The sequence below is a fragment of the Leucoraja erinacea genome, unplaced genomic scaffold (assembly GCF_028641065.1).
Source record: "Leucoraja erinacea ecotype New England unplaced genomic scaffold, Leri_hhj_1 Leri_376S, whole genome shotgun sequence".
NCBI classification, from domain to species: domain Eukaryota; kingdom Metazoa; phylum Chordata; class Chondrichthyes; order Rajiformes; family Rajidae; genus Leucoraja; species Leucoraja erinaceus.
Window position 1 is genome coordinate 18,494 of NW_026576277.1, and position 27,327 is coordinate 45,820.

General features: G+C 42.5%; 1 protein-coding gene across 1 annotated transcript in view; it reads right to left on the reverse strand.

Annotated features, from left to right (window-relative positions):
• Positions 1–10,568: 10,568 nt before the first annotated feature.
• The window catches only part of LOC129693648 (MORC family CW-type zinc finger protein 3-like), a 58,962-nt gene continuing 42,203 nt past the window's right edge, over positions 10,569–27,327 (reverse strand). Inside the window, exons 16-18 of the mRNA XM_055630432.1 lie at positions 23,463–24,309; positions 15,581–15,705; positions 10,569–11,522 (exon numbers count right to left, since the gene is read on the reverse strand). Of these exons, the coding sequence (XP_055486407.1) occupies positions 23,637–24,309 (673 nt within the window). The 3' untranslated portion in view covers positions 10,569–11,522; positions 15,581–15,705; positions 23,463–23,636. The remainder of the gene's footprint in view (positions 11,523–15,580; positions 15,706–23,462; positions 24,310–27,327) is intronic.

Sequence of the window (27,327 nt, forward strand, 5' to 3'; positions counted from 1 at the left end):
TAGTAACCGGAACCGACCCGACTCGCAGGGTAATTGACATTGCGGGGGAACTTTTTGTGTGTGATATAGGGTTAGATTCATAATTCTGTTAGTTCATAATTCTGTTAATTCTTGTTAAAGAATAAAATGTTTATAAACACATATACATGAAAATTATATAAATGTATATAATCATATAACACACACAATTATATTCTGATCCAATAATGAACTTTATTTCAGACTAGACACGGGACATTAAATAAGAAACATTGTAAATAAGAAACATTGTAAACCTCCCCGCAACTTCACACACACTAGGCCTTATCCCCTCTCCCGCTGCCCCGGGCCCCGCACTCCCTCTCCCGCTGCCCCGGGCCCCACACTCCCTCTCCCGCTGCCCCGGACCCCACACTCCCTCTCCCCTGGCCCCACACTCCCTCTCCCGCTGCCCCGGGCCGCGCACTCCCTCCTCTCCCCGCTGCGGATCCAATCTTTGGCCAGAAGCAAGATGGCGGAGCAAGATGGCGGAACAAGATGGCGGAGGCAGCTTGCTAAAATGAGTCATAAAATCGCCCATGAATCCGCCCATGAGCGTACTACATGTTTGCGTGAGAGTAACCCATCTTGCTTCGCTATAAGATCTTTGATCTTGACCCTTCTAGTCCGTGCCGAACACGGGCCAGTCTGAAGAAGGGTTTCGGCCCGAAACGTTGCCTATTTCCTTCGCTCCATAGATGCTGACACAAGAAGACACAAGAGAAGAGGCAATGTACAATGTACAATGTCTGAATTGCAGTTTTATGTTGTTCAAAAGATAGATCTCATACAGAGGCAATAAAATAGTAGATTAAGTAAAAGATCAGCTTGACCTTTTGGGTACTGATTCAGCTGGAGGAGCTGTGGGAATCATAAAAGTTTGCATACCAAGCTCTTCTGTTAGTTAAGGTTACACAAAAAAGCTGGAGAAACTCAGCGGGTGCAGCAGCATCTATGGAGCGAAGGAAATAGGCAATGTTTCGGGCCGAAACCCTTCTTCAGACTGATCGGGGGCGGGGGTGGGTGGGGACAAGAAAGGGAAAAGGAGGAGTAGCCAGAAGGCTGGGGGATGGGAGGAGACAGCAGGGGGGCTGAGGAAGGGGAGGAGACAGCAAGGACTAACAAAATTGGGAGAATTCGATGTTCATGCCCCCGGGGTGCAGACTCCCCAAACGGAATATGAGGTGCTGTTCCTCCAATTTCCGGTGCTGCTAGCTGTGGCCATGGAGGAGACCCAGGACAGAGAGGTCGGAGGCGGAGTGGGAGGGGGAGTTGAAGTGCTGAGCCACCGGGAGGTCAGCTTGGTTATTGCGGACCGAGCGGAGGTGTTCGGCGAAACGATCGCCCAACCTCCGCTTGGTCTCACCGATATAGATCTGCTGACATCTAGAGCAGCGGACGCAATAGATGAGGTTGGAAGAGATGCAAGTAAACCTCTGTCGCACCTGGAACGATTGCTTGGGTCCTTGAACGGAGTCGAGGGGGGAGGTAAAGGGACAAGTGTTGCATCTCTTGTGGTTGCAAGGGAAAGTGCCCGGGGGGGGGGTGGACCGAGAGGGAAGGGAAGAATTGACAAGGGAGTTATGGAGGGAGCGGTCTTTGCGGAAGGCAGATATGGGGGGAGATGCGAAGATGTGGCGAGTAGTGGGGTCACGTTGGAGGTGGCGAAACTGACGGAGGATTACTTTTTGTATGTGACGGCTGGTGGGGTGAAAGGTGAGGACTAGGGGGACTCTGTTAGTTAATCCTGTTATGTTTGTTAAAGAACAATTGACAATGCTGGAAGTGGATGCTGGTTATCTGTGGACTGGAAATGGTGTAAACAGTGATTTCTGTGTGTAAATGATAAGGATCATTACCTTTGACTAGTTCCTGTTATGGAGATGTTTTTTAAACACAGATTGTGATTGATATAACCACAGTATGACCACAGTGACTTTAAGACTTTTGCCTCCGTCACAGTGAGGAGGTGCCATGTCTGTTTTTCAGTAAGCGAACATTATCATCCCCACCACCGTGTTTCACAGATGAGGTGGTATGCTTTGGACCTTGGGCAGTTCCTTCTCTCCTCCATACTTTGATCTTGCCATTACTCTGATATCTCTGAATTTCTCACATCTCTGAAGATCTTTCCTGGTCCGAGAACACTAATGCAATTATCAAGAAAGCACATCAGCGCCTCTACTTCTTGAGAAGATTACGGAGAGTCGGTTTGTCAAGGAGGACTCTCTCTAACTTCTACAGGTGCACAGTAGAGAGCATGCTGACCGGTTGCATCGTGGCTTGATTCGACAACTTGAGCACCCTGAAGAGGAAAAGACTACAAAAAGTAGTAAACACTGCCCAGTCCATCATCGGCTCTGACCTTCCTTCCATCGAGGGGATTTATCGCAGTCGCTGCCTCAAGAAGGCTGGCAGCATCATCAAGGACCCACACCATCCTGGCCACACACTCAACTCCCTGCTACCTTCAGGTAGAAGGTACAGGAGCCTGAAGACTGCAACGACCAGGTTCAGGAATAGCTACTTCCCCACAGCCATCAGGCTATTAAACCTGGCTCGGACAAAACTCTGATAATGAATAACCCATTATCTGTTATTTGCACTTTATCAGTTTATTTATTCATGTGTGTATATATTTATATAATGGTATATGGACAGACTGATCTGTTTTGTAGTAAATGCCTACTATGTTCTGTGTGCTGAATCATAGCAAGGATGTCATTGTCGTATCAGGGACACATGACAATAAACTCACTTGAACTTGAACTTGAAGACCTTTTTCCAGAACTGTGGTTGCTCTTTTAAATACTTCTTGGCAAATTGTGACCTGGCCATCCTAGTTTGGAAGCTAACCAGTGGTTTGCATCTTGCAATGTATTTGTGTTCATGAAGTCTTTAGCGGACAGTGGCCATGGGCAAATCCACACCTGACTCCTGAAGAGTGTTTCTGATCTGTCGGGCAGGTGTTTGGGGTTTTTCTCTATTATAGAGAGAGTTCTTCTGTCATCAGTTGTGGAGGTCTTCCTTGGCCTGCCAGACCCTTTGCAATTAGTAAGCTCACCAGTGCTCTCTTTCTTCTTAATGATGTTCCAAACAGTTTTAGTAAGCCTAAGGTTTGGCTGATGTCCCTAACAGTTTTATTGTTGTTTCTCAGTCTCATAATGGCTTCTTTGACTTTCATTAGCACAACTTTGGTCCTCATTTGATAAACAGCAATAAAAGTTTCCAAAGGTGATGGAAAGACTGGAGGAAAGACAAGGTGCTAAGAGCTCTATAATACCTGCATTAAGGAGACAATTAAAAAACACCTGTGAAGACGTGTGTCCCAAATATTATGGTGCCCTGAAATGGGGGGACTACGTATAAACACAGCTGTAATTTCTACATGGTGAAACCAAAATGTATAAAAATGGCCTTTAATAAAATCTGACAATTTGTACTTAAAACCGCGTGATTTTTTTTCTATTACAAATCTCAAATTGTGGAGTACAGAGGCAAATAAATAAATGATGGGTCTTTGGCCCAAACATTATGGAGGGCAATGTAACTCTGTTTAAACTGTTTTGTTAGCTGGAATCATCTCTTCCTTGGTTGGGATGGGGAATCAACACTCAAAATAGTGCATGGGATTTGCCATGTCATGGAATACTCTACGGAACAGGTAGAGAGCATACAAACTGGTTGCGTCACAGCCTGATTCAGTAACTTGAATGGCCAGGAATGAAGAAGGCTGGAGATGGGTGGCTCCTGATCCATCTGGGGTATTGATCTTCCCACTGCCGAAGGGATCTGCAGGAAGCATTGCCTCAAAGAGACATCCAAGATCATCATATACCCACACCACCCTGGCCACACTCCCATATCACTACGAACTATGATGATAGTCTGAGAACCATAACCACCCCCAGATTCATGAGCAGCTTCTTACCAGTAATCATCGGGCTCTTAAAACCACAACTCTTACCTCAGCAACAAATTACTATGGATTTTGGTTCAGCTGAAGTTACAATTAAGTTTATTGTCACGTGTACCGAGGTACAGAGAAAAGCTATTGTTGCGTGCCAGCCAGCCAGTGGAAAGACAATACATGTTTACCACCGAGCCATTTACAGTGTATAGATACATGATAAGGTTTAGTGCTAAGTAACGCCGGCAAAGTCCAACCAAGGATAGTCCGAGGGTCACCAATGATGTAGATAGTAGTTCAGGATGCTCTCTGGTTGTGCTAGGATGATTCAGTTGCCTGATAACAGCTGGGAAAAAACTGTCCCTGAATCTGGAGGTGGACATTTTCTACGTGCTCTGGTTTTGCACCATTACAGTCTAGTTTACCTAGTATTGCTGATTGTGAATTTTTTCTATTATTGATTATTGTATTTCTATTTGTTGTGTTATCGCGCTAATGGTCCTGGCAGATGGCGCCAGCAATGGCTGCCTCGCCAACAGTCTGTTTGTCCCTTCCTTCACTGTTGTTTCTTTAGTATGGGTTAAATGTATGCTTTTAGTGTTCTTTAGCTTGTTTGATGTGTTTGGGGGAGGGGGGGGGGGGCTGTTGGGTTGGGGGAAATTTTTCAAATCTCTTACCATGATGGAGATGCGATTTTTTCCCGTATCGTATATACGTCCGCCCTAACATGGAGGAGTTGGAGGCCTCTGCTGGAGTCCGACTTCGGGAGCTCCATCCGCAGGAGCCTGCAGGACGTTAACATTTTGGAGCTCGCAATCCCTTTGCCAGGGATCGACCTTGAAGCTCCAAGCGGATCCTGCGGACTATAAGAACTTATAAGAACAAATTTGATTATAACTACATACGTGCAGAATGGATGATATATCACTTAAATGCAATTGTTTTCAGGGGTGGGGCGAGACATGTATATTGAAGATGCATTTTTCCTCTAATATGTCAATTTACCTTAAATGTAGAAGAGCATATTAAAATCTTCTTGCACTACCATGCATGCCTTACAACAAGCATAAAACCAAAAATGTTCAGCAGTACAAAAACTGATAACTTTATTATTGTAGGAAGACAAAAAAGCTGGAGAAACTCAGCGGGTGAGGCAGCAACTATAGAGCGATGGAATAGGCGACCCTTTTTCAGACTGATGTGGGGGGGGGGGGGCGGGAAAAGGAAAGGAAGAGGTGGAGACAGTAGGCTGTGGGAGAGCTGGGAACGGGAGGGGAAGGAATGAGAAAGCAAGTACCAAAGATCATATAGCAAGCAAGATAGTGCACTCGACGAAAAAGACGTAGTAGGGTCATGGGCAGGTTCATGAATAATCTTCCGGCTTCCATCTCCGCCATCTTTGTCCGCCATAGCAGAGCAAAGATACTAATGCGGAGACGGAAGCCAGTTACAGAAACATCCTCGTAAAAATCAAAGATCTTTGGTAAAAATCTTCTCCTCATTTTCTCTCAGCCTCTCTGCCCCGTTAAAGAGACTCACTGACGGGGGACGGGACAGAGCGGGCATGAGACCCGAAGCTGAGAACAGACGTCCCTTCGGTTTCTTCCCCCATCATGCTCGCTGCCCAGCTCCCAAATTCCGGACCGGTCTACTCTTTTTGCAGAAAAAATAAACAACTAATTTTGAAAAGGGACAGCGGAGACAGAAAGCGGGAAGCGTGAATTGGAAAGGTCTCCCCTTTTACATTGCCGTGTGGGCACAGCCTCTTTCCCTCAGAACCCCCTCCACCCTTGCACAGTCCGATCCCAATCCTGGGGCTTTGAATCCTTAACATTAAAAATGAATATTAACAGAATTATAATTTATTAACATATTAATCATTAACAAAGAGTAACAGAATTATGAATCATGTATCCAACACTATATCACACACACAAACGCTGATTACACTGCGAGAAAGATATACAAAGTCGGGTTGGGTTACTGAAATGGCCGCCGAAAAGGTTGACGTCCGCTCAGTTGTGTACCACACATAAGCCCATTGGTTTTAGCAGGAGTGCACTATCTTGCTTGCTATAGGATCTTTGGCAAGTACTACCTGAAATAAGAGAAGTAAATGTTCATACCACTTGGGTGTAAACTACGCAAGCAAAATATGAGGTGCTGTTCCTCCAATTTGCGGTGGGACTCACTCTGACAATGGAGGCCCAGAACAAAAAGGTCGGATTCGGAATGGGAGGGGGAGTTGAAATGCTGAGCCACCGAGAGATCAAGCCGATTATTGCGAATTGAGCGGAGGTGTTGGGCGAAGCGATCGCCAAGCCTGCGCTTGTCTATTGCATCCGAAATATGTCTACTTTGTTATAATGGCAAGTCTAGACTCTAGATCTACTAAAAAAATTCTAATATCTTGCTCATCTACCGATAAACCTAGTTTCCCCATGATCGTTGATGGGATAACACAAAATAATATTTTCACTACAGAATATTGATAGAAAGTAATAATTGTTTCTCACCTTTCGTTGTTCTTGGGGAACCTGAAGAAAGACAGGTCGGGTCTTTTACATTGGCAATTTGAGCAACTTATAGCAGAACAGCAAGCTACGCTTGTAGATGAGCATGTGGAGGCCATGGCCGTTATCGCAAAGACAGTTCCTAAGATGGTGCTAAAAATTACCCATGACGTACTACGACTGTTTCCGCTGAGTGTACCATCTTGCTCTTGCTTTATGATCTTTGGTTCCAACCAGTGAGAAAGTGCAGAGAAGATTTACGAGGATGTTGCCAGGACTCGACTATCTGAGCTACAGGGAGAGATCGAGCAGGCAAAATAATATGTTTACTACACAACAGAAAGTAATAATGTTTTTCTCACCTTTCCTTTTGAATGGGGAACCTGAAGAAAGACAGGTCGGGTCGCCTACATTGGCGATTCGAGCAATTTATAGCAGAACAGTAAGCTACACTTGTAGATGTGGACGCCATGACGGAAGCCGATTCCCAAGATGGCGCAAAAAAATTCCCCATAACCTACTTCGGTGGAGCGGCTGCCAGTGGAGTCGGGGGTAGGTGCTCGGCTGCGCCACCTGGGGGCCGGGACTGGGACACGCTGGCACCAGGGTGGCAATGGTTCAATGCTACCAAAGATCCTACTACTGTATTGCCACGTGTGCCTGTATACAGTGAAACTCTTATGTATTAGTTACAGTCAGTCCAGTGAAAACATACTATACATCAGCACAACCACACAGAAGCACAGATAAAGTGTCAGAGGTTATGGGGAGAAAGCAGGATAGGGTTAGGAGGGAGAGATAGATCAGCCATGATCGAATGGCAGAGTAGACTTGGTGGGCCGAATGAACTATTCTGCCCCATGGCTCAAAAGACCACCCAAAATATGCACTCCTGTTGGATGTGGTGGAAGTTGCTGTCTCACGTCTTTGCTCCTATCACATGAAAGGACACAATGGGTTGGAGTAACTCAGCAAGTCAGGCAACATAGACACAAAATGCTGGAGTAGCTCAGCGGGATAGGCTGCATCTCTGGATAGAAATTATTGGGTGATGTTTCGGGTCAAGATGCTGTATCTCTATAAACAGTTAACTTTTTCCAGGATAGACACAACATGCTGCAGTCTGAAGTTGGGTCTCGACCCAAAATGTCATCCATTCCTTTTATCCAGAGATGCTGCCTCCATTGTGTGTCTACATCTTCTAAACCAAGATCTGCAGTGCCTTCCTGCACAGGTAAGGCAGCATCTCTGGAGAACATGGATAAGTGGCATTTCATCATCATATCGTAATCATACTTTATGACAAGTATTTAAGAGGGAACTGCAGATGCTGGAGAATCGAAGGTTACACAAAAAAGCTGGAGAAACTCAGCGGGTGCAGCAGCATCTATGGAGCGAAGGAAATAGGCAACATTTCGGGCCGAAAACCCTTCTTCAGACTGATCGGGGGTGGGAACAAGAAAGGGAAAAGGAGTAGACAGAAGGCTGGGGGATGGGAGGAGACAGCAGGGGGGCTGAGGAAGGGGAGGAGACAGCAAAGACTAACAAAATTGGAGGAACAGCACCTCGTATTCCGTTTGGGGAGTCTGCACCCCGGGGGCATGAACATCGAATTCTCCCAATTTTGTTAGTCCTTGCTGTCTTAATATTTTATTAAATCAATTCAAGAATTTCTTGCTGATCCCTTGTTGCCCTGTAAAGATGCCACACTGGTCTACTGCAACTCAAGTGGTGGAAGTGTTCCAATGTTACAGTTGGTAGGGTGTTCCAGAACATTGTTGCAGCAACAATGAATGTCTGAAGGAATGACGGTCCATTTCCAAGACGGGATGACATGCACCTTCATGGGGAATTTGGAGATGAAGACGGTCTTTTACATCTGCTGACATTATTCCTCTATTTAATGGAAGTCCTGAATTAGTGGCACCAAAATATCCTTGGCAAGTTGCTACCGCACATTGCAAACGGGCTATAGAATGAAAGACATGAAAAATAACCGGAATACTTCAAAAACAAAGGTTTAATTAAAAAGCAAAGTTATTTTGCCAGGCGGCACGGTGGCGCAGCGGTAGTGTTGCTGCTTTGTAGCTCTTGCTGTGCCGGAGACCCGGATTCATTCCCGACTTCGGGTGCTGTCTGTACGGAGTTTGAAAGTTCTCCCCGTGACCGCGTGGGTTTTCTTCGAGATCTTCAGTTAGCTCCCACGCTCCAAAGCGGTACAGTTATGCAGGTAAATTGGCTTTGTGCGAGTGTAAATTGTCCCTAGTGTGTGTAGGGTAGTGTTAATGTGCTGGTCGGTGCGGACTCGGTGTGCTGAAGGGGCCTGTTTCCGCGCTGTATCTCTAAAATTAAACAGCTACTCTGCCCACAAAGACGACAGTGTGAAGGTTCACTCGTGAATTGTTCAAATATTTCCTGACAAAGTTTTTTTCAAAGTCTATTTTGATTTGATTGGCTATATGGGAATTTCAAATCTATGTACAAATCTACAATGTAGTTTTCCTTAATGTTTTTTGATATTATTTCCAGTACATACAAATGTTCGTATGGTGTCAAGATTGAATTCTAAAAATCCAGCTAATGGATTGGAAAGCTGGGCTTTTTGGGCCTTGGTTGAGCATCAGATAATATCATGGACTTATTTTTCGCCAGAAGCAATTTGGTAATAAAAATGAACTGCAGATGCTGTTTTATACCAAAGGTAGGCAGAAAATGGTGGAGTTACTCAGTGGTCAGGCAGCATCTCGGGAGAATTCCTCCAGAGTTGTTGCCTGACCCATTGAGTTATTCCAACATTTTGTGTCTATCTTTTGCAATTTGGTAATACCTGGCGAACTCAAGGAAGGAAAATATTTAACAACTTCTGTATTTTGTGCAAGAGCTAGCTCAAATAGATTGGGTATTGGAATAAAAAACATTTAACAGAAGTTCCTTAAAGTATGCTATTGAAACTTCAATGTTTTGCACGTTTGCCACAAAAATGGTGGTGGTGTCGTCATGGTTGGGTGATACTTGCCAAGATGCTTCCTGTCCCGTTCTCCCCATTAAGAATTTTCAACCACTAACCACTTATCTTACGGTTGAGAGACGAGATGAGAAATTGCAACCAGTGTTCAAATTGTCCAGCTGCTAGTTTCAATTATTAAACAATGTTGACAGGAAATTGTGGTCAATTAATGTAATGCTGAGTTTTGTAATCAGAACTAAACATTGAGAGAGAATAGATCTGTGTCTGCTCTAGAGGCAATATAATTTGGCATGAATCTAATACCCAACGTGGGAGAGTTGAGGCGTTGGGATAGGCTAGAAAAATCTGACTTAGATATTCATATTCAAGTATCTGAGCAAGTAATGGGAAAGAAAAGGTAAATCTGAATATCACAAAATTAAACCATAGCACGCAAAAGAATGCAGGTTTAAATCGCACATTGAGAAATCTGATTTATTCAATTAAAATGTATTTAATTAGATTCAATCTAAACACTGAGCTTTGGAAATATAGGAATAGTACTTTATTGTTACATGTACCTGGATACAGTAGAATTCTTTGTTTTGCACACAATTCAGTAAAATCATTCCATAACTAATTGCTGATGTTGGGATCTACTTGCGCCCCACCCCCCCACGCCTAGTAACCATATAACCATATAACAATTACAGCACGGAAACGGGCCATCTCGACCCTTCTAGTCCGTGCCGAACACATAATCTCCCCTAGTCCCATATACCTGCGCTCAGGCCATAACCCTGCCCACAAAAGGAAATAGTTAAGACTGGAGTTCATAACCTGGCCCGTTGCAGAAATCTAAGAGTCTAAATTAGTACATTAGAACTCCCAGCAAGTACAAAGACATTAGACAAAAGAAATAATAAAAACAAAGGATATACATTACCATTCTGAATATTGACTATACATATATATATCTTCCCTGAACAACACGATATTGTATTTGAAGTAAACTTTGTTTAACAATGTTCATAAATGGTAAACAGTGCCACAATCAATTGTACATGCATTGTTTACAAACCCACAGAACAATAAAAATATTGTAGTAAATGTAAAAAAATGAAGAAATTGAAGAAAAACAACCGGGTAAAGTTACATTACCTCACTTTATATCCGCACATTGTTTGTATCAACTAAATTTGAATATTTATTTTTCAAAATGTACAAATATGTACAAGTTCTTCACTGTTTTACAAGTTTCAATTGCAGAAAGGAATTAACTGTGGCATTCTGCACGGTGCATCAACTGCATTTTCTCCAATACAAAAATAACTTCGATGACTGACACCCGACAGTGATTGTGCAGTGCAAATTCATTACCAATGGAAGAACCAGTTGATTACAATTATTATTCCAATGGCTTAATCTGCTTTTGTGCTGCAAGCTTTACTAAATATTATGCCATGTCCATTTACAGTAAAAGTTCTGCGAGATCTTGAGAAAAAAAACAAGCTACAATGCAGCTAATCAAATCGGCATTGCAAGCATGACATGTACTGAAACTCTTGAACTACACGCGCAGTTAAAAAAACCCAACAAAAACAGGAAATACTGGGAATACTCAACGAGTCTGGCAGCATAGTTACTGTTTCAGACCAACGACTTATCATTAACCTGAAATATTAACTGTTTTTCTGCTTTCAGATATCCAGCACCTGCAATTTATTTTCCTCCAAGAATATTTTAATACTAGTTTGAACTGTTTACTGCAAATTAATAATTTCCATTTGCTTCAAACTGCTCCAATAGACTTCCTGGGGCATTAACTGTATACCAGACGAGAAATTAACATTTTAGATCAGAAGAGAAATAATTTTCATGACAGAAGTGCATTGTCTGCTTCACTTTAAGCTCTGGTTTATCAAGGCTATTGGCTTTGTTATATAATCCATCTAATTTCTTCACATTGCATCTTGATTGCAAAACAGGAGGTGATCTTCATGATGCAGAGATAACCTGGTCCAAAATCTCATCAACATCATTTGATTCGTAATTTATTTGTTTCAAGTCCAGTTCAGGTATAATATTTTGCAGAAGCTGTGCAACACCAATACGTAGAGACTTGAGTTCCGCACTGTAAAAAGGACAAAACATGTTCCTATATTAATTGTAACATAATTCTGTGTGATGCAATAACAGTAGAGAGAACCGTTCTTGCATGGTTTTGGAGAAGCTGGAACGGGGTATTGATTTTAGATTATCAGCCCCGGGTCCGTGCCGACCAACGATCGCCGCACCTGAACACTATCCTACACATCCTAGGGACAATTTTCCCAAGCCAATTAACCTACAAACCTGTACATATTTGGAATATGGGAGGAAGATCTCGGAGAAAACCCACGCGGTCATGGGGAGAACGCACAACCTCCATACAGACAGCACCCATAATCAGGATCGAACAGGGGTCTTGCTGCCTTACAGCACCAGATTCTACCGCTGTGCCACCATGGCCTATTTTCAATGGCATCAAACCAAAAAAACTTTTGAATAACAAATACCCTGGAGATAATAATAATAATAATATTTTATATAGCACTTTTCAACAAAACCAGTATTTGAACCAAAGTGCTTTACAGAGATTGATTAAAATTAATTGAACAGATCAATGCAATAAATCCATACAAATCAAAAAAGAGAAAAAGAAAAAAGACACAGACACAGTACACTATAGAAATCAACATGAAACGCCCCCCCACAGCAGAATTCACTGGGAAGGCACTAAAAATACCCAGTTCTCCCCCTCATAGTCCACCCGAGGTCGGGGCCTATATCTGGCCTCCTCAGCCAACCCGGTGTTTTCAGGCCCTCTTGCCGCGAAGCTGGATCATCGGCGTCGGTGAACATCCATCAGCGGCTTGGACTGAAGCGGCCGCTTCCCCCCCGAAGACTGCAACGACCAAAGTTCACAGGCCGCGCCGGCCGAACCTCCGACTCTGGCGATCTCGGATCCCAGGCTCCGCGGTGCTGTCGGGGGTCACAGTGCCCCGGAGCTTACCACAAGGCGACCCAGTAAGGCATCGCCCGCTCCATGTAGGTGTCCTAGCATCTACACCGCCGTCGAAGCTGCAGTCCCGGCAGGAAACGCCGCTCCAGCGCTGCTCCAGTTCGATTGTAGGCCGCACAGAGAGGACGAAGATGCGGTTCGGAGAAAAACCGCATCTCCGACCAGGTAGGACTGGGGTTAAAATAGTTTCCCCTTTCCCCCCTTCACCCCCCCCCCCCCCCCCCCCCACCCACCACCACATAAAAGAAGACCTCCAAGAAACATTTCATACGAACAGGACTAAAAATAAAAATAAAAAAGGGTGAAAGGACGGACTGCAGGAGGAGCAGCCATACACAACGGCGCATCACCCCCGCAGTCCGCCATCATGAAAGTAGTCAAAGGGTAGTCAAAGATAGTCGTAGGTAGTCTTGAACATAGTCAAAGGGAGGTTGAAGGAGATCAAAGGAGATCGTCTTCACTCGCCACTATTTGGTGTCCGATTTTCCCGAAGTTAGTCGAAGCTAGTCTTCAACATAGTCGAAGGAGGTCGAAGGAGGTCTTCTACATAGTTGAAGGAGGTCTTCAACATGACATTTCTTCAAACTCTCCTAAACTCTTCTAAACTCGCCAATTAGGTCGCCGCAGTGGGACACCCCTTTACAATTGCATAAGATTTACAGAGGATGTCCTTCCTGGAAAAAAGGTCAATTATGTGTGTTAAAAATAAAGATGATAAGCTGAAGATCTGATTAGCAGCTGAACTTACCAACCGGCTTGCTGCTCATCAACAGCTTTGTTTTTTCAAAAAGATTGATGCTGGTTACCAATTGAGTGTTTTGATAAGCAGTAATATTTGTTTTTACATTTTAATATATTTTTGTGCACTGCAATTTTCTTTCTGACTTTGATTTGTGTGATTGATCGCGGCAGAGGGTCTGAGAAAATCGAGTTGGCTGAGGAGGCCACATATAGACCCCGACCTCGGGTGGACTATGAGGGGGAGAACTGGGTATTTTTAGTGCCTTCCCTCACAGTGAATTCTGCTGTGGGGGGACGTTTCATGTTGATTTCTATAGTGTACTGTTCTGTGTCTTTTTTTTCTTTTTTCTCTTTTTTGTTTTTGTATGGATATATTGACATTTGGTCTGTTCTATTAATTTAATCAAACTCTGTAAAGCACTTTGGTTCAAATACTGGTTTTGTTGAAAAGTGCTATATAAATAAAGATTATTATTATTATTATTATTATTATTGTTAATAAGGCATTTCCATTTTACTGGTGATTTCTTCACATATCCAAGGCATTTTTTTCTAGTTTGAAAACAGATTGCTCATTATTAGGAGAGATTTACAAATGTAAAATTTGCAAAGGTGTAATTAGGATTTATTTATTACTACAAAAATATTTATATAAATAGGATCTATTAATTTATATTCCTTTTAACAGGAATATTGATGGTGGAAAATTGAAAACTGATATTATTGAAAGTCAGAGGCAGATACCAAATGGTCGTTTTTCCCTCCTTCCATTTTTGTGAATGCTGGGTGCCACCAGTAAGATGAAGCCTAAATGTTGTTTAGATCTGCTGTAGATTGGTATTGAATGCTTCATTATCAAAAGAGATGTAGTGGAGGAAAACTCCAAAAACACGAGGTGCGAATTGGCTGCGGTGGTTTAGGAAACAACATTAAAAGGTATGAAAGAATATAAGCTAGTAACTGTTAAAGAATTAATATGGTTTACAGTAATATGTATCTCTTTAAGGCACACATTTATATAGGAAAGGTCGTCTCTGTTTATAACAAGGGGAGTTTAAGATCATATTAGGTCAAAATAAAAAAGTTTTAATTTTAGCAAAAAAGAGGAATGGTGAGATTTAGTAAAATTTCAGCCAAAGACCAAAAGAGGAAGTATAACACAGGCCTAGGCGAGTGAGAAGCATGAAAATTTATTGCGCAAGCTTCTAAACCTGGACAAGATGGCGCCTGCCTGTGGCGACTTTTGCGCAGCTCCGGAAGGGGTGTATCACTGATGGGGATGAGTCAGAATATAGAAGAGAGATCGAGCAACTGTCCTTATGGTGCCTGCACAATAACCAAGCCCTCAATATCAGCAAAAAATATTGACTGATTGTAGACTTTGAGGGGAGGACCCACAAGCCCACTTATATCAAGGGTCGATGGTTGAAAGGGTCAAGAGCTTCAAATTCCTGGGCGTGCACATCTCTGAAGATCTTTCCTGGTCCGAGAACACTAATGCAATAATGGAGATAATTCTATGTTAGAAATATTCATGGTTTACATGTATACAGATTGTAGAGTAGGAACTTGCAAATGGATAAAAAACATTCAACTGAGGAACTCATTGTAACTCAGAGCTGACGTCCAACTAATCAAACTTGAAGCATTTATTAATTTGTCAATTCTTATTAATAAATCAATCCAACAGTGACCAGTGAATCTACCATCATTGGAAGAAACAGAAAACGTGGAGGAAACCGACACATCATTTGAAAAACTCCGCAAAGACAGCACCAGAAGTTTAAACCCAACTTGTAAGGCAGCAGCTCTGACAGCTGCACAACTTCAAGCTATTTCACATTGTGCATTATAATTTACCCATAATTCATTTGTAAATGTGCTTTACCTTGGACCTTCTCTCTCCAGTTAATTCATAATTTTTGCACATCCTTGATAAGTACTACTAACTCTTGGTATATAATAAACGTTTGCCATCCACATCCCAACATCGACAATCAGCCACTATATGTGGCACAGTGGCGCAGCAGTTGAGATGCTGCCTTACAGCGCCAGAGACCCGAGTTCGATCCTGACTATGGGTGCTATTCGGCCCTTCGAGCAAGCATCTCCACATGACCGCGTGGGTTTACTCCGATTTCCTCCCACTTTCCAAAAAAGTGCAGGTTTGTCGATTAATTGGCTTCTGTAAATACTCCCCTAGTGTAGGATAGAAATAGTGTATGAGTAATCACTGCTCGGTGAGGACTCGATGGGCTGAAGGGCCTATTTCCATGCTGTATCTCAAAACTAAAAATTAAACCACTCAACACATCAATTTGAAAGTTTAACTTCTATCATGTGTGATCCTCAAACACAAAAATTGGTCACTGTATTCAAATGTTTACCCAGTATTTGCTGAAGACTTGCTCGGCCTTGCTTCAGTGACTTCCTGTTTTAAACATTCATCTTCATTCGAAAGATTTGCACAGCGCAACTGAAATGCATCATTTTCTTTTTGCAGTTGGTCCACCTTTGGAAAAAAAACAGAAGGTAATCTCACCTTTGTAAAGGTTACTTCCAAATGCAGCACCTTATTTTTGTGGCCACTATTTACTGACCATGCTTTGAAACTTCGCTTCTTATCGTATGAACACTTCTGAAACATTTTCTTTTAACCAGAATAGTGATTGGAAAATCAGAAGAGAGCTCAGCACAGCCAATTTTCCAACCCTAAATAGGGCAGGAACATACAGCCAGAGACGACTGTGGCACCATCACGGCTAAAACAAGATTATAGCAAATGCTGCAAGGGCCTACAGCTGGTAAAAGACCGATTTATTTACTCATCATAACCAGCATCTAGATAAAGAATTTACAGTATAATTGTGAACAAAAAACTACCTTCAATATATCAATGGATAATAGGCAATAGTTGCAGGAGTAGGCCATTTGGCCCTTCGAGCCAGCACCACCATTCAATGTGATCATGGCTGATCATCCCCAATCAGTACCCCGTTCCTGTCTTCTCCCCATATCCCCTGACTCTGCTATCTTTATCTAGATCTTGAAAGTATCCAGAGAACCGGCCTCTACCGAGGCAGATCATTTCACAGACTCACAACTCTGTGTGGAAAAAGTGTTTCCTCATCTTGTTGTGGTTGCTGATACTCAAAATTAGCTCAGGCGACGCAGAGAATTCTTCAAGAAGTTCAAACCTTGATTTGCACATTAAGGCTAGAACAAAGCGCAAATCACTTGAGAGTTCAAAACAAAGAGCTGTCCCTCTTTATGGCATGTTTAACTCCGTATGTCCCACCCCCTGTGCATTTCCTTACCCAATCACTTGCACACATTCCCTTATCACTCCTTACCCAATCACTTGCAAACATTCCCTCAGCAATAACCAATCACTTGCATTTACTTTTTTCTTCCTTCCCAGTTATGTTCCATTCCGTAATTCCTATTTTTAAATCACACGACTCCTCTTTCTTGGGCCCCTTATTTCTCTGAGCTAGGGCTTGGTACAGATTTACCACGGTCATATAATTGTCACAATTGATATACGCTATGTGCTAAGCTAGCAGAACCAAATGTTTACTTCCCTATCTTAGGCCTCCTTTATCGCTCTTAGTCATCTCAACGAAGTTACAAAGGTCATATAACTGACAACTAATTTACGCTAAGTGGTGAGCTAGCTTCGAGGAGGAGAACCCAAACATTTTCCCCCTCAATTTATATAAACAAAACATACAAAAAGGCGAGCACAACTATCTTATCTCAACATAAACAAGCTAATCCAAACATGCAGAGCAAAGACAATTCAAAACATGCGGAGCAATGCTAATACAAAGGATAATAGATAAAGGATGATATTTAACCATCAAGTATTACAAACACCAAGAATATAAAATATAAAGACAATATACTCCATAATCTCCGTTCTAAATGGCTTACCCCTTATTCTTAAATTGTGGCCCCTGGTTCTGGACTCCCCCAACATCGGGAACATGTTTCTTGCCTCTAGTGTCTCCAATCCCTTAATAATATGTTTCAATAAGATCCCCTCTCATCTTCCCAAATTCCAGAGTATACAAGCCCAGCCGCTCTATTCTCTCAGCACAAGATAGTCCCATCATCCCGGGAATTAACCTTGTAAACCTTCGCTGCACTCCCTCAATAGCAAGAATGTCCTTCCTCAAATTAGGGGACCAAATTCACAATTCTGACACTCCGTAGAATAAACCTTCCCTATTTTCCAAACAAGCCACTTAAAAGCCACTTGTCCCAAACCAGACATTAACATTAAAATAGTGCCCTCCACTATGTTTGGGACAAAGACCCATCATTTATTTATTTGCCTCTGTACTCCACAATTTGAGATTTGTAATAGAAAAAAAAAATCACTGGTTGTTAAAGTGCACATTGTCAGATTGTATTAAAGGGTATTTTTACATGTTTTGGTTTCACCATGTAGAACTTACAGCTGTGTTTATACATAGTTCCCCCATTTCAGGGCACCATAATGTTTGAGACACATGGCTTCACAGGTGTTTTTAATTGCCTCCTTAATGCAGGTATTAGAGAGCTCTCAGCACCCAGTCTTTCCTCCAGTCTTTCCATCACCTTTGGAAGCTTTTATTGGTGTTTATCAACATGAGGACCAATGTTTTGCCAATCAAAGTCAAATAATAAGCCATTATGAGACTGAGAAACAAGAATAAAACTGTTAGAGACCTCAGCCCAAACCTTAGGCTTACCAAAATCAACTGTTTGGAACATCATTACGAAGAAAGAGAGCACTGGTGAGCTTACTAATCACAAATGGACTGGCAGGCCAAGGAAAACCTCCACTGTTGATCACAGAAGAATTCTCTCTATAATAAAGAAGAAAATTGGGGGGTGTTTGCTACTGCTGTCGGGGAGGATTTAAACTAATGTGGCAGGGGGATGGGTACAAGAGTAGAGGGGCAGGGGGGTGTAAAATGAAGGTAGAAGCAATAGGTAGCAAGGTGAAAAGTAAAAGTGGCAGGCAGACAAAACCAGGGCAAAAATCAAACCAGGGCCACTTTTCAACATAATTGTATTAGGGGTAAGAGCGTTGTAAAAACAAGCCTGAAGGCTTTGTGTCTCAATGCAAGGAGTATTCGTAATAAGGTGGATGAGTTGAACGTGCAGATAGCCATTAATGATTATGATATAGTTGGGATCACGGAGACATGGCTCCAGGGTGACCAAGGCTGGGAGCTGAACATCCCGGGATATTCAATATTCAGGAGGGATAGAGAGAAAGGAAAAGGAGGTGGGGTAGTGTTGCTGGTTAGAGAGGAGATTAACGCAATGGAAAGGAAGGACATTAGTTTGGAGGATGTGGAATCGGTATGGGTAGAGCTGCGAAACAATAAGGGGCAGAAAACGCTGGTGGGTGTTGTGTACAGGCCACCTAACAGTAGTAGTGAAGTTGGGGATGGCATCAAACAGGAAATTAGAAATGCTTGCGACAAAGGCAAAGCAGTTATAATGGGTGACTTCAATCTACATATAGATTGGGTGAATCAAACTGGCAGGGGTGCTGAGGAAGAGGATTTCTTGGAATGTATGCAGGATAGTTATCTAAACCAACATGTAGAGGAACCAACGAGAGAGCTGGCTATTTTAGACTGGGTATTGAGTAATGAGGAAGGGGTTAGTTAGTAGTCTTGTTGTGCGTGGCCCCTTGGGCAAGAGTGACCATAATATGGTTGAGTTCTTCATTAGGATGGAGAGTGACATTGTTAATTCAGAAACAATGGTTTTGAACTTAAAGAAAGGTAACTTTGAGGGTATGAGACGTGAATTGGCCAAGATTGACTGGCAATTAATTCTAAAAGGGTTGACGGTGGATATGCAATGGAAGGCATTTAAAGACTGCATGGATGAACTACAAAAATTGTTCATCCCAGTTTGGCAAAAGAATAAATCAGGGAAGGTAGTGCATCCATGGATAACAAGGGAAATCAGGGATAGTATCAAAGCAAAGGATGATGCGTACAAACTAGCCAGAAAAAGCAGCATACCAGAGGACTGGGAGAAATTCAGAGACCAGCAGAGGAGGACGAAGGGCTTCATTATGAAAGGAAAAATGGATTATGAAAGGAAACTGGCAGTGAACATAAAAAACTGACTGCAAAAGTTTTTATAGATATGTGAAAAGAAAGAGATTAGTTAAAACAAATGTAGGTCCCTTGCAGTCAGAAACAGGTGAGTTGATCATGGGGAACCAGGATATGGCGGACCAATTGAATAACTACTTTGGTTCCGTCTTCACTAAGGAAGACATAAATGATCTGCCGGAAATAGCAGGGGCCCGCGGGTCAAAGGAGGTGGAGGAATTGAGTGAAATCCAGGTTAGTCGGGAAGTGGTGTTGGGTAAATTGAATGGATTAAAGGCCGATAAATCCCCAGGGCCAGATAGGCTGCATACCAGAGTACTTAAGGAAGTAGCTCCAGAAATAGTGGATGCATTAGTAATAATCTTTCAAAACTCTTTAGATTCTGGAGTAGTTCCAGAGGATTGGCGGGTAGCAAACGTAACCCCACTTTTTAAGAAGGGAGGGAGAGAGAAAACGGGGAATTACAGACCAGTTAGCCTAACATCGGTAGTGGGGAAACTGCTAGAGTCAGTTATTAAAGATGGGATAGCAGCACATTTAGAAAGTGGTGAAATCATTGGACAAAGTCAGCATGGATTTACGAAAGGTAAATCATGTCTGACGAATCTTATAGAATTTTTCGAGGATGTAACTAGTAGCGTGGATAGGGGAGAACCAGTGGATGTGGTGTATCTGGACTTCCAGAAGGCTTTCGACAAGGTCCCACATAAGAGATTAGTATACAAACTTAAAGCACAAGGCATTGGGGGTTCAGTATTGATGTGGATAGAGAACTGGCTGGCAAACAGGAAGCAAAGAGTAGGAGTAAACGGGTCCTTTTCACAATGGCAGGCAGTGACTAGTGGGGTACCGCAAGGCTCAGTATTGGGACCCCAGCTATTTACAATATATATTAATGATCTGGATGAGGGAATTGAAGGCAATATCTCCAAGTTTGCGGATGACACTAAGCTGGGGGGCTGTGTTAGGTGTGAGGAGGATGCTAGGAGACTGCAAGGTGACTTGGATAGGCTGGGTGAGTGGGCAAATGTTTGGCAGATGCAGTTTAATGTGGATAAATGTGAGGTTATCCATTTTGGTGGCAAAAACGGGAAAGCAGATTATTATCTAAACGGTGGCCGATTGGGAAAGGGGGAGATGCAGCGAGACCTGGGTGTCATGGTACACCAGTCATTGAAGGTAGGCATGCAGGTGCAGCAGGCAGTAAAGAAAGCGAATGGCATGTTGGCTTTCATAGCAAGAGGATTTGAGTATAGGAGCAGGGAGGTTCTACTGCAGTTGTATAGGGTCTTGGTGAGACCACACCTGGAGTATTGCGTGCAGTTTTGGTCTCCAAATCTGAGGAAGGACATTATTGCCATAGAGGGAGTGCAGAGAAGGTTCACCAGACTGATTCCTGGGATGTCAGGACTGTCTTATGAAGAAAGACTGGATAGACTTGGTTTATACTCTCTAGAGTTTAGGAGATTGAGAGGGTATCTTATAGAAACTTACAAAATTCTTAAGGGGTTGGACAGGCTAGATGCAGGAAGATTGTTCCCGATGTTGGGGAAGTCCAGGACAAGGGGTCACAGCTTAAGGATAAGGGGGAAATCCTTTAAAACCGAGATGAGGAGAACTTTTTTCACACAGAGAGTGGTGAATCTCTGGAACTCTCTGCCACAGAGGGTAGTTGAGGCCAGTTCATTGGCTATATTTAAGAGGGAGTTAGATGTGGCCCTTGTGGCCAAGGGGATCAGAGGGTATGGAGAGAAGGCAGGTACGGGATACTGAGTTGGATGATCAGCCATGATCATATTAAATGGCGGTGCAGGCTCGAAGGGCCGAATGGCCTACTCCTGCACCTAATTTCTATGTTTCTATGTTTCTAAAATCCCCAAACACCTGTCTGACAGATCAGAAACTCTTCAGGAGTCAGGTGTGGATTTGTCAATGATCACTGTCCGCAGAAGACTTCATGAACAGAAATACAGAGGTTACACGGCAAGATGCAAACCACTAGTTAGCCGCAAAAATAGATGGCCAGGTTCCAGTTTGCCAAGAAGTACTTAAAAGAGCAAATGCCTCAAAACTCATTGGCTGGAAGTTCATTCTACAGCAAGACAATGATCACAAACTTACTGCTAAAGTGACAAAGGAGTTTTTCAAAGCCAAAGAATGGTCAATTCATGAGTGGCCAAGTCAATCACCTGATCTGAATCCAATTGAGCATGCCTTTTATATGCTGAAGAGAAAACTTAAGAGGTCTAGCCCCCAAAACAAGCATAAGCTAAAGATGGCTGCAAAATGACCTTTATTAAAATCTGACAATGTGCACTTTAACCACATGTGATGTTTTCTATTACAAATCTCAAATACTGGAGTACAGAGGCAAATAAATAATTTAGACCAAGCGCAGGCTTGGCGATCGCTTCGCCTAACACCTGCGCACAGTCCCCATTAACCAGCCTGATCTCCCGGTGGGTCAGCACTTCAACTCCCCTTCCCATTTCGAATACGACCTTTCTGTCCTGGGCCTCCTCCATGACCAGAATGAGTCCCACCGCAAATTGGATGAGCAGCATATTTCGCTTGGGTAGTTTACACCCCCAGCGGTATGAATATTGACTTCTCCAATTTCAGGTAGTCCTTGCTTTATCCCTCCTTCCCCTCTCCTTCCCAGCTTTCCCACAGCCCACTGTCTCCGCCTCTTCCTTTCTTCTTCCCGCTCCCCCTACCCCCACATCAGTCTGAAGAAGGGTCTCAACCCGAAACGTCACCTATTCCTTCGCTCCATAGATGCTGCCTCATCCGCTGAGTTTCTCCAGCATTTTTGTCTACCTTTGATTTTTCCAGCATCTGCAGTTCTTTCTTAAACAAATAAATAATGGGTGTTTAAGAAGGAACTGCAGGTGCTGGAACATCGAAGGTAGACAAAAATGCTGGAGAAACTCAGCGCGCGAGGCAGCATCTGTGGAGCGAAGGAAATGTGCAACGTTTCTTCAGGCTGATGGGTCTTTGTCCCAAACATTATGGAGGGCACTGTATATGTTTTCCCAGTAATTATAGCATTCGTTACATGAGCAATGACTGTTATTTCATGACTGTGGTTAAGGTGGATAAAAGTCCACAGGATCGACAGCAAAAGAAAGAACTCAATTGAATGCACCGTCTGATTTCTGATACGGGCACGTTGTGTTTTATGTGCATGTCGTTTATTGTCACATGCACTGAGGTACAATGAAAAGCTTTTTGTTGCGTGCCAACCAGGCAGTGGAAAGACTACACGTTATTACAATCGAGCTGTCCACGATGTACAGAGACACGATTTATGTGTTTTTAGTATAACGCACGTTCATTTAACACTAAAGCCCGATTTACACGCTCGTATTTTTGGAAAACATGCTCAAATTTACATCTGGCGTAGTGACAAAGGTTAATTTGCATGTTTTTGATTACGCGCTGCTTTTCAAGAACAGAACCCTGGCGTAAAATGCGAGATGCCTATATTCAAATTCTGCACCTCAAAGAAGGATGTTCTAACACACAACGGCATCTTTCTTTAAGTTCTGTTTATCTGTTGAATGAAGTTTCAGTAATAAGAGGAAGATGGTAAACCCAGGATTAATAAAAGGCAGATATCCAAGTTGCAAAGAGGGAAGTTACACGAGTTGATGTAACAGATTACAGCAGCAAATGCCGAATCAGATACAGCTGTTAAGTTTTATTAATGATATTTAAGGGAGAATTTAAAAAAGGCAAAAATAAACAAATTGAAGATTAATGCATTTTTAAACGTTGAATTGAGGTATGACTGAGATGTTCCTGTAAATACATAGTGTATCCAACAACAAAACAAAAACCTTTTAAATGTACTTCAGTGCAAGTGACAATAAACTAAACCAATCAGCGATACTGCACTGAAGCGGTCATTTCCCAAAATGTGAATTTTTGAATATAATTAAATAGTTTATCTTCGTGCTGACAGTCCACATGTAAAACGCTTTACACATTACAAAATTGACAAGTGGTAAAATAAACTAATATGCCTCAGTAAAATATTCAATTTTGGACTTTTGAGTTACATAATACTTTCAACATAAGTTTTCTGCTAGCAGTAAGTCACAATAATATTATCATTTTTAGTTCAATCACTTACTTTATCCTTTAATTGATCCCGCTCTGATTTGCAGGTATCTAGCTGCCGCGACATGTCCTCGAGCTGCTGGGCTTGTTTGTCTTCCTCTTTTTCTATGCAGCATTCCTGCTTGGGATTCACCAATGCCTGGCTCTGTTGCTTTAACAATTCCACTTCCTTCGGTGCAAGCATGTATTAAACTGTCTTTTGGAAATTGCTCAAGTTGTTGAAATCTTTCACGCGCTCGGTCTCATCCCCCATGATGGACTCATACTGGGTCCACTGGTGGCAGAGCTCCTTTTTAGCGTGATTACCAGATATTTCAAGAAGCTTTTGTGACGTTTTCAGTTTCTTTTCTAACAATTCATTTGTTGCCTTCAAGCTGTCCTTCTGTTCGGTCATAGATTTCAAGTTTTGCTGGATTTTTATCATTTTGCTACTTTCATCTACACTTTCTGATGAGCAAGAAAGTGAGACATTATGGGGCGGGTGAATTTGTACTCTCTCTTCAGTAGCACCTCCAGAGAAGCTCTGATCTGGAGATGTAGTTCCCTCTTCCTTGACAAAGACTTTCAAGTTCATTGTTTGCGTAGCTGAAGATATTGCTTCACGACTCCTGGGCAAATCATTACCATTGCAGTTGTTAAAGCATGACATGTCCACACCGTCCTCTTTTTTAACCTTTGACAAGTCACAATTTTCTTCATGCTTTGGTGTACTTTTCTCTTCAAGAAGGATTATGTCATCTTCAAAACTGAGGTCTCTGGCTGCATCACCATTCTTAGACATGTCGTGTGAACGTCCATCATTTTTTTTTTGTTTTTTTGGATTTGGAGTTGCATCGTTATAGTCAAGTTTTCGTTTAGGACTAGAAAAAAAAAATTAACAACAATAATTGCAGGACTATACCACTCACTTAATACGGCAAAGTGGAAAACAATTGTCGGATGTAAACACTTAAGCTTCAAAGATAGATATAGATATAGATATGCCATTTATTGTCACTATACATGTACAATGAAATTAAAAGCTGCTCGTACTCAGTGCATACATATAATTTAGTACAAAAAACAAGAAACAGAAAAACAAAAACAGAAGGGGGGGAGGGGAAGATAGGTGCACAATTCTGCGGCGCTACGTACATATATACAGATGGAAGTCCGGGTGTTGGGCTGTGAAGTCAGTGCATGTGTGAATTTGAATTAAGAGTAGTTATAATTTTCGGAAAGCAACTATTCCTGAGTCTATTTGTCCTGGATTTGATGCACCTATAGTGCCTTCCAGAGGGCAGCAGGTCGAACAGTCCAAACGCAGGATGGGAGCTGTCTTTGATGATATTCTTTGCCCTGCTAAGGCAGCGGGAGGTGTAGATATCCTGATGGATATCTACACCTCTACACTAAAGCACGTAAATTCAGATTTAGTTATCATTTTGAAATCCTTATGCATTCACTTTGAAATATGTAAAATATATAATCTTATTTTGTACCAATATATAAATAAATCCTCAACTTACAGAATATTCCAACCTTTCTCTTTGCTTGAGATGCTTACATGCTGTTTCATCATTATTTTTCATATTTCTGCTGAATAACTGGTATTAATACAGAGCCCTCAATCAAATTCAATGAAGTTCCCAGCCTACCATCAAATATTCAAATTGATCGCTGTTAGGTAAAGTTTATTGAATTGCACTACTGGAAGATAAACATTATAAATACAGTGCCCTCCATAATGTTTGGGACAAAGACCTTTCATTTATATATTTGCCTCTATACTCCACACTTTGAGATTTGTAATAGAAAAAAAATCACATGTGGTTACATAGAAACATAGAAAATAGGTGCAGGAGGAGGCCATTCAGCCCTTCGAGCCAGCACCACCATTCCTGTTCTCCAGAGTTGCTGCCTGACCCCCTGAGTTACTCCGGCTTGGTGTCTATCTTCAAATACGATACATTCAATTCGGTGTTGACCACCCCTCCTCTCACAAACATCCTGATTTTACCCAACCTTATGCATACAACATAGAAAATAGGCGCAGGAGGAGGCCATTCGACCATTCGAGCCAGCACCGTCATTCATTGTGATCATGGCTGATCGTCCCAAATCAATAACCCGTGCCTGCCTTCTCCCCATATCCCTTGATTCCACTAGCCCCTAGAGCACTATCTAACTCTCTCTTAAATCCATCCAGTCAGTGATTTGGCCTCCACTGCCCTCTGTACCAGGGAATTCCACAAATTCACAACTCTCTGGGTGAAAACATTTTTTCTCACCTCAGTGTTAAATGGCATCCCCTTTATTCTAAGACTGTGGCCCCTGGTTCTGGACTCGCCCAACATTGGGAAAATTTTTCCTGCATCTAGCTTGTTCAGTCCTTTTATAAGTTTCTATAAGATCCCCCTCATCCTTCTAAACTCAAGTGAATACAAGCCCAGTCTTTTCAATCTTTCCTCATATGACAATCCCACCATCCCAGAAATCAATCTTGTGAACCTACTCCAGATGTGGTCTTACCAGAGCCCTATACAACTGCAGAAGAACCTCTTTACTCCTATACGGAAATCCTCTTGTTATGAAGGCCAACATTCCTTTAGCTTTCTTCACTGCCTGATGCACCTGCAAGCCAACTTTCAGTGACTGGTGTACAAGAACACCCAGGTCTCGCTGTACCTTCCCCTTACCTAACCTAACCCCATTGAGATAATAATCTGCCCCCTTGTTTTTGCCGCCAAAGTGGATAACCTCACATTTATGTATATTATACAGTATCTGCCACGCATTTGCCCACTCACTCAACCTGTCCAGGTCACCCTGCAACCTCCTAACATCCTCTTCACAGTTCACACTGCCACCCAGCTTTGTGTCATCCGCAAACTTGCTAGTGTTGCTCCTAATTCCCTCATCCAAATAATTAATATATATGGTAAACAGTTGCGGTACCAACACCGAGCCTTGCGGCACTCCACCCCCCCACTGCCTGTCATTCTGAAAAGGACCCGTTCAATCCTACTCTTTGTTTCCTGTCTGTCAATCAATTTTCTATCCACGTCAACACCCTACCATGTGCTCTAATTTTAGTCACCAGTCTCCCTTGCGGGAACTTATCAAAGGCTTTCTGATAGTCTAGATACACTACATCCACTGGTTCCCTTTCATCCATTTTACTTGTCACATCCTCAAAAAATTCCAGAAGATTAGTCAAGCATGATTTTCCTTTCATAAATCCATGCTGACTTGGACTAATCCTTTTACTGCTATCTAAATGTCCCATTATTAACTCTAATAATTGACTCCAGCATCTTTTTCACCACCGGTCAGGCTAACTGATCTGTAATTCCCAGTTTTCTCTCTCACTCCTTTCTTGAAAAGTGGGATAACATTAGCTAACCTCCAGTCCACAGGAACTGATTCTGAATCTATTAAACATTGGAAAATTATCACCAATGCGTCCACTATTTCTAGAGCCACCTCCCTGAGGACCCTGGGATGCAGACCATCAGGCCCAGGGGATTTATCATCCTTCAGTCCCATTAGCCAACACAATACTATTTCTCGCCCAATGAAAATTTCTTTCAGTTCCTCTACCCCCTTAGATCCTTTGTCCTCTGGGAGATTGTTTTTGTCTTCCTTAGAGAAGACAGATCCGAAGTACCTGTTCAACTCTTCTGCCATTTCCTTGTTCCCTATAATAAATTCACCCGTGTCTGCCTTCAAGGGACCCACATTTGACTTTGCTATTCTTTTTCCCTTAACATATCTAAAGAAGCTTTTACTGTCCTTCTTCATATTTCTGGCCAGCTTCCCCTCGTACTTCATCTTTTCAGCCCTATTGCCCGTTTGTCCTATGAGTTTCCCAATCCTCTGGCTACTCTTTGCTGTGC